Here is an 8,578-nt window from a genome sequence, read left to right as displayed (position 1 = left end):
GCAGGCAAGTTACTCGGGGACGAGGGACTCCCGCCACTGCGCTCCATTGGTCCAAGAGCTGCTCTTCTGGTGGCTCCTCTGGTGGCTCTCGCTGCTAGTCTGGGACAGCATGGGAGCAGGCATGTGCCCCTGGACCTGTGCAGGGTGGGCTGGGATGGGCTGCTTTTCAGAAGGCTAGCCCCAGCCACGAGGCTGTGCTCCACAGGGTGGGTGGAGCCAGGGCTGTGCTCTGGGCGGCAAGCCCCCACTGCCAGGCTGCGCACTGCGGGACAGGCAGCATCAGGGCTGTGCTCCAGGAAGTTAGCCCCAGCTGCCTGCTGCCAGGCTGACTCCGCGGGGTGGGTGGAGCCAGGGCTGCACTCCGGCCGGCTAGCCCCGACCACAGCCCAGAGTGCAGACTTGGCTCCACGCACTGCATGAAGCGCAGCCCAGCGGCAGGCAGTTGGGGCTAGCTTCCTGCAGTGCAGCCCAGCCCAGCCCAGCCTGCACAAATCTGGGAGCACACACCCACTCCCATGCCCTCCTGGACCAGCGGTGAGGGCCGCCGGAGGAACCACCAGACGAGCACCTCCTGGACTGGCGGAACGCAGTGGCAAGAGCCCCCCTCTCTGAGTCCCATGCCTCCCCAACCCCAGCTGGGCAGTTTGTCTCAGCCCCAATCCCTCCCTCACTGTGGGGGCATTAATGTGCTCCCCCACCCAATGCCCCTTCTCTACCCCCAGCCCACCACAACAGACTTGGCAGGTGCGTCCAGCATTGTCAAGGACTGCAGTGGTGGTGGTCATGGTAGTAAGGATGCAAAATTTAAGACAAACCCCCAATAATTAAATTACAGGTTTTGAAAATAAAATTTATAAATATCACGTCTAGAATCTAATTATTGGGGGGAGGGGGTTCACCTTAGAATCACATTAATACAATAATGCCAAACTGATCAGCATGTGCTTTCAAACCAGTTTACTCTTGTGGAAAAAGTTTCTTTGCACTCCACGCAAATACAGACAGCTGCTGAATTTAATGGTTTGTTGCCTCACAGATGGAGGCAGGATCCTGGAAGTCATGATTCCTGGGTTTGTTTCTAGCTGTGCGTGCCCTCTGTGCTGGTCATTTCACTCTCTAGAGTATGGTTTTTCTCCATCTAGAAGCAGGTACTGGCTGAGACACCTAATATCTAGAACCTTATAAGAGGGCAGCATATATTCTATAGCATTTCTACTCATTCACTCTTACTGGGAAAGCTTCTGAAATGCCATTTTTAGCTTCTTTTTGTTCTACCATAAATGCTCTGTTAGGTCACCTCAGTTTTCCTGTGCCATAGCAATTTTTGTAGGAAGCAAGTCACGGTGGGTTCAAGCTGTACTAAGTGTAATTTTAAGCCATAAACCTAAAACTAGTCAGAGATCCAGATGTGCAGTAGACCCCCTCCCCACAAACCCTGTATTCCAAGTATGCCTTTGAACTGTTCCAGACAGCTTTAAACTGGTGTAATGAACTTCACTGTCTGCCTGCTTCTGGTTTAAACTACACATAAAATCAGTCTAGATGTTATGTGTCCATACTCAAGAAAGACTATTTCTTACCTCTTCAAGTCAACTGTTGTGACACTAAACACCACTCCCTTGAGCCACAGAATCATGAAGAGTCTCTGTGAAAAAGGACAGTTCCCTATGCTCTCACCATCACTCCCAGCCTGTGAAAAGAAAAAACAGGTTGTTACTATTAAAAGATAGCAGGTGCACCATCCATTCCATTCCCACTATTCCTGAAAACTCCTTACAAAAACCCCCCAAATCTCAGTAGCAAGGTATGAGTTTTAGTAACTGGACCTGCATTCTACAGGTCTTCTCATAGCATTAACAGCTCCCAAAGCCCTAGCCTAGCAGCCACTATGATCAGTATACAAGCTGAGAAGTATTCTCTAGGAACACTTCTTTGGTTGTCACAGAGTCCTGTGCAGGCACCTGGAGGGGATATCCTCAGGATATTGCCACACAATGCCCAAAGGTAGGAAGAGCCCCCAGCATGTTTTCCAATTCAAGTTTCCAGAACTGTTAAAGGACAACATCTTTTTCAACATGGAGTCTGAAAAACACATTAGAAGTATCGTTAGAAAAATTTCTATTTGGTATTTAAGCATCTGCTTTTTCAGTTTCTTCTTTAATCCTTTGCGGCAAGAAGCAGTTTTCTAATTCTACTACCCTTTGAATTAGTTAGAGATTGAAGATCCAGATTGGCTAAATGGTTTGGGGTCTGGATGTACAATACAAATCATTAAATTGTTAGGTGTTATTTTAAATCGTTTAAGACCTGAAAAATGTTTAGTACTGTCTATATATAAGAAAAAAACCCTCCCCCAATGTTTGGTTTTAAAGATGAGCAATATATGAACTGTGGGGACAAAGGGCACGTCTCCTATCACCACCAAAACCCGTCCTAAACTGCTCATCTACCTTACCAGGTTCAGTGCATACAGAAGCCCAACTGCTTATCATAGCAAAGATGACATATACTTCATGAGCCATTAGGAGTGAATCCCTTTGGCTCCTAGAAGATCACAGGCGAGGAACAGAAACAACAAGAAGTCAGAACCTCAGTGCAAGTCCATCAACCCTTTCAACAACAATATGCATCATGCAAGCCCCTACTCTCCCATGGGCCAAGAGGATTTAAAAGAAAGCCAACTGTCTGTCAGTCAGTCTGCCTTTCCCCCTACAAGCAAAACTGAGATATTTTCAGTGGAAAACGCTGAGGATGTAAATCTAATAATGCTCCTCCTACCCAAATAAAGGCTTTGTCATGCTCACAGCAATTAATTAGTTCTCTACTGCTAGGGAGAACTAAGGACACGTACAGACCACACCCCTGCACTGGGAGAACACAAATGACTCCTGATTTTAAATTTTGCTTGTGGTCAAGACGGTCTTTAGTGGTCACTCAGTGTGACCCATCTACAATGATTCTCTATTACAAAGGCCGGACCGACATTTTTAGAGATGAGAATTAGACTGAGAACTTGCTTGCTTATGATGCCAACTCATTTGTTCCTGATTTTCTTCAACAACTCTATGAGACAAATTTAACTTTTGATGCATATACAAAGTACTTCATGTTTCAAACAGCTGATTCAAGAGCCTTTTAAGCTTTAAACACCAACCAATTACAAGCATAGATCTTCTAATGGCAACATCCCAACCAAGAAAGTCTATACTAATCTTTGGAGGCAAATAGATGGTTAATGTAGTTAAATTCTACCCCATTTCTACCACTCCCACTCAGGCTTAACAAAAACCAATTTGCATGGGGATAGTCTGTATTAAGTGTTTTTGCCCTCAAACAGAGATCCTCTGCATGATCAAAATAAGCTACTCCCTGGCATGTAATGACAAAGTGCATCTCAATTGCTTTATTTCAATAATAAATGTATAGCTTCAGTAGCATTAAACATTTAGTGACCTGCACAGAGATGTTCTAGGGGAAAGATAAACACAGCTGGAATTAGGAATCTATTTAGGTGTTTGAACTTCAGACTGAAATAGAAACGTTCAACGTCCGGAAGTCAGAACTCTGGATCAGCAGTTCAGAAACACTCTAATGTAACTGTTACATTAACTGAGAAAGTATTTCCCAAGTTACACATCTCTGGTCACCAAATCCCACTACCTTTTAGATAAGTACATTTCTTAAAACTTTACAGTACTAAAGACTGAAAAATTCTTAACTATAAACATATAAATGTAATAAACTGCATGCGTGCACGCATAAGCATTAGGATAAGTGAGAGAAATCATGACGCCCATTTACAGAAGCTATTATTGGCACACAAGCAAACAAGCATAATACTAAGCACACCTGGAATCAGCACTTGCTATTCACTCTGTAGTGGTTTCAGAAAGGCACGTCTTTCTTTTTCTGATGCATACAACTCTCTCCAGGTAACAAATATCACCATATGCCTAGGAGGTTTTCGAAGTTGCATTAAAATATATGCCATGCTGTAAATCAGGAGTGGACAAAATACAGCCAGCAGGCTGGATCCAACCTGCCAAGGGATCATCTGTGCTCTGAGAGATGCAAATTTGCTCTAACAATGGCAAGGGCCTGGTAGTTAGGACATCAGGTGGTAAAATGCTTCCTTCTTTTGAAATGAAAAGTTCATAATTTTACATCTCAAAGAGCAGACACACACAGATAACTCATCACAAGAAATTCCTGCCCAGAGGAGTTTTCCATCCTTCCACTCTTCTGTGAAATATGAAACATCATAACCTAAAGAAAATATGCTTCTACATCCTGTTTGCCATGAGGCAACTCCATGGTAAAAAGACTTTTCACCCTTTCTCTGTGACTAACCTGGACAAAATAAACTATTCCAAACAGGAGACTTTAACAAACCTTCAGCTCTCCTGTGAAATATGAATTTTAATTTCCACCTAGGAGAAGTTTTACTATCTCTGCTCTCTCCTATGCCCAATGAAGGGCACGTGCGCCCAAAAGCTTGCAAATAAATAAACTTGTTTGCAAATATCTTGCTGAGCTAATAAAAGCCATCACCTCTTCCACGAATTTTGATTCCTTTTGCCTCTAGACCAATATGGCTACAGCCTGGATACCTAACAAATTATGGGACCGCATTTGACGATGGAAAAACCAACTTCTAATGGATAATAAAATAGGAATCTCTATCTGGTATATCAAACATACTTATGGCAATTATATGGGTGAAATCAGACAAAAAAACTGCACCAGAGTGAACGATTACCAAAAAAACAACAACACACACTAGACGCAAGACATTTGTGTCTTTTAGACACAAACTGGAAAACATTTTTTCCACACAGAAATCACTCCCTGTTTGACCTCAGAATTCATCTGCTCTGAAGAAATCTGCCCAGCACCTTTATAAGACAAGCACGGGGAAAGAAATTTAGCCGCCTACTGGACACCAAGTACCAGGGACTTAACACAGACAATGACTCCGCGGTCCATTATCTACCCAACATTCGCTAACTTCTCCATTTCACACAGGGTAACAACCTTCCTGAATGATCTTTTATTCCATCTGCTACTTAACTTTGCCATGTCTGCTTCCCTCCCAGAGGCCTGAGGAAGGGTACTGAGATACCTGAAAGCTTGTTTCTGTCCATTCCAACCATCAGCTTGTCCAATAATAGATACCATCTGCAAGCATTCTTGCTTCTCATATTTCCTGGACCTTCAAGCCAACATCACCTTAACACTACCATAAGTCAGCATGGTCATTTGTTGGCAGCATACAAATGCTAGTCTCCCTGCACAAATATTGCAACAGGAAGAGGGAACCGAATAAGATGTCCTCAACATTTTTATCCAATCAACTGGACTGCTGGATGACGTCACATCACTTCTGCACCATACCTTCATGAGATTAATACTATTTCACAGGTGTGCTGAGAAAACTAAAATGCCTTCCCATCAAATGAAAAAAGCAGGAATTTGGCTTCTCAATCAAAGCTTTAATGACATGGTTTGAAAACTAAGAAAATCCCAAACTGGAAGCTTTTACTGTAAAAGAGATTTAGTGTTTCATTTTTAGATAAAAATAGTAAGCTTTGGAAGTGTCAACTTGAGTAAGAAATTACAGCACAGAAGAAGGTGCCAAGAAACCTTTAGTTTCCAAGCTTCTGATGTCTGTCGGTCTGATGGAAAGAGGCAGTGACCCTTCACTCCAAATGATGGCTCAACGGTGCAGAAAAGAATTTTAATGTTAATGGCTTGCAGATGCAAAATATTTCATATCTGACAACCTCTGGAATTTATCAGTTGTTAAAATGGAATTGTTCTAAAGCAGTGCACCGTGTTGGATGGAAGACCATGGTCTTCCATCAGCTGAGCTATAATTCAGCTATAGAAATTTATGTAGATAGTGAAAGATTCAGTGAACTGCAACAGAGAGATACCATCACAGGAAGAGAAAAATATTTCTATTTAATAATATTACCACTGAAACAGGTCTGCTTGGAGACCAACTGGGGTCCAAGTTCATAGCCCTGAAATAGGTCTTAAAGTAATTGTTACTTTGATAGTTTTTAACTAAGGTCACTTCTAAAGAAAACAAATCTTATGCCCATAAATTCCATTAAGTATTTCACATCTGAACTCATAATGTTAGAAGTGAATGCAAGATAACATGCAGCCTGGGCTTTTTAGTGCTACAATGTGTCCTAGTGCATAATACTTAACCCAGCAGAAAGAACAGAGAAGGTCAGATACTTCTGGATTCAAATATCAGCTGCTGCAGTCATTCCCCCATCATAAGCCCACCCCAAGCTTACAAAATGAACACAAAATATAATGAACAGCTTCTGCTTTCAATTATCATAGACAAGAAAGACTTTGGATGATCTGAATCAGAAGTGAGAAGTTACTACAAGCCTACCAAATCTCCTATGGTTTAAACAGAATGCAGATCTTTTTTAAATCTGCAATTAAGTAGCTACGAACTGAACACATACTTTTGTCCAAACAACATCTTGGGACAGTCTGAAGTATAAAATGGGACAAGTTATTCGGAGCACATACTGGAAAAAGAATGCAACTAGAACGCCAAGAAACTTCTGGCTTCAGGGCTCTCCAGGAGAGGAATTCTGCTATGTAACTATTTGCATGAGGGGCCCATTTTATAAGCACAGGAATTAGATACATTTTTGGGCCTACAATCTTTGAGATGTTACCAAAAGCACAAATGAAAAATCAGTGGCAGTGGGATCTTGAAGAATTGAGAGAAACACTTTTTTTTTTTAACCTTAAGTTGAAAAACAACAAGTAATTTGGCAGTCAAAGAGTTTCGCTCTGAAAAAAGTTTGAAAGAGTAAATCATCAAATCAAACTTGCACTACAACTGCCCATCTGCTCTGAGGATAAATTACCAAGTAATAAGATGGTGTGTTGCAAAAAGATGTGGTGTTTGACTAATTTCAGGTATGTGTTATGTAGTGATTTTCTCTAGTAGGATCAGGTGTTGTGTCGATATATTTACTGTGTTTTCCGCCTCCCCCAACACTGCTTCACTTTGGACTCTTACAGCACTTTATCTACAGACGTCACGTAACAATTCAGACTCAAATTCATAGACAGCAATTTGTAAAGTGGATATAAACCTAATCCGAAGCAAAGTAGTAGAGTGCCCCAGGTTAAACCACAAGTCAGCAGCACAACCAGAAATCAAAAAGCAATTCTACTCCCAGCACTGTAGGTCTAGCCACCTCCTCATTAAAGCATCACATTAGGCATTTAAAATGTAATTTGCAAAATTAAACTCATATATGTTTTAGCAGCGCTTCCAGGCTATATAGCCTGGAAGCGCTGCTAAAACATATACGAGTGGGGAAGAGGCACTTCAGTACAAAAAGTCAGCATTTGCTGAAGTGGGCCATGCAAATCCCATGAAATGTAGAGACATGTACTAGTTTGCTTAAGGAGCCATGAAATTGTGCATTAACTAGTACATGAGATCATGCTGCAATATTTTCTATGACATCTTCAGTGGGTCAAAAAGCAGCAATTCATTTCAGAGGAAGAAGGAAAATATTAAAGTCCTGACTCACTCCCGTAACGGTGATCTGCTTGGAGGCATTTAGCACAGAACTGAGCATTTATTCACTCAGCTCCGTAACTTATTTCCCAAAGAACAAGTTTTGCTGAGAACTGCCTCCAAAAAAAAAACTTTATACAAAAAACAGAAACCTTGAAGATTCAGGGATATTTTTAATTGATGACACCATTAAAGGGCTTGTATTAATAGTGGAAAGCCATTTGTTTCTTACAAATACAACTTTTCACAATTCAGGAGAGCTTCATTCTTGCATGTATACTTTTTGCTGTGTACAGATCTGAGTTACCCCACCCTGCTGGGGGGGGGGGGGGGGGAAAAAAAAAAAAAAAAAAAAAAAAAAAGAATGAAAATGAAAGAATTATCCAAGAAAGGTAATACGTAAATAAGTGCAGCAGCCAGGCAAAAATATCAGTCATTAAGGTCAGGGACTATTCACTGCCTATGGCTTCATTTCTGAAGTTACTAGCTACTGCTGAAGGGTTTAGCCCAAATGAGAAGGTGAGGTGCCTGAACATCTGAGATCCCCCTTTAATTGAAAGGTTAGATTTGGCTGAAAAAGCCAGCTAGATATGTAGGTGCCATCCTGCAAAAGCTGTATGCTCAAAGCAGACTATTCTTCCTCAGAATAGTACTACCCAAGTAGTTGTGTACTCCTGTTACAATGTTCAAACTTAGGAAGAGCCAAATAGCAGTCTTCAGTTATGAAGTGTTGCATAATTCAGGAGCCTGAGCTTATATACATTACCTTTATCAAACAACCTATAACCTCCATTCATCAAATAAGTTTAAATCACATTTGGGAAGTTGTATTTATGAACAGATCCAAAAATATCCATTAAAAACAATATCCTAATATATCCCAATTAACACTTGAAAGACTTATTTCCCAGATTCTTGCTCTGAGAGTTCTTACATGGACTAGGCATTAAGATGCCTTGATTGCTTCAGCTTGGGGGGGAGGGGGGGGGGGGGGGGGGAGGGGGGAGA

General features: G+C 41.6%; 1 protein-coding gene across 2 annotated transcripts in view; it reads right to left on the bottom strand.

The window, feature by feature from the left end:
• CLIC4 (chloride intracellular channel 4) overlaps positions 1 to 8,578 on the bottom strand; it is an 83,407-nt gene that overhangs the window by 31,440 nt on the left and 43,389 nt on the right. For both annotated transcript variants that reach the window (XM_019512438.1, XM_019512437.1), the window contains exon 2: positions 1,581 to 1,690. In XM_019512438.1, the coding sequence (XP_019367983.1) occupies positions 1,581 to 1,690 (110 nt within the window). The remainder of the gene's footprint in view (positions 1 to 1,580; positions 1,691 to 8,578) is intronic.

Source organism: Gavialis gangeticus, unplaced genomic scaffold (assembly GCF_001723915.1).
Source record: "Gavialis gangeticus isolate Ggan-Ray unplaced genomic scaffold, GavGan_comp1, whole genome shotgun sequence".
NCBI classification, from domain to species: domain Eukaryota; kingdom Metazoa; phylum Chordata; order Crocodylia; family Gavialidae; genus Gavialis; species Gavialis gangeticus.
Note: the sequence above shows the minus strand (reverse complement) of the source record. Positions and strands in the feature narration are given on the sequence as shown.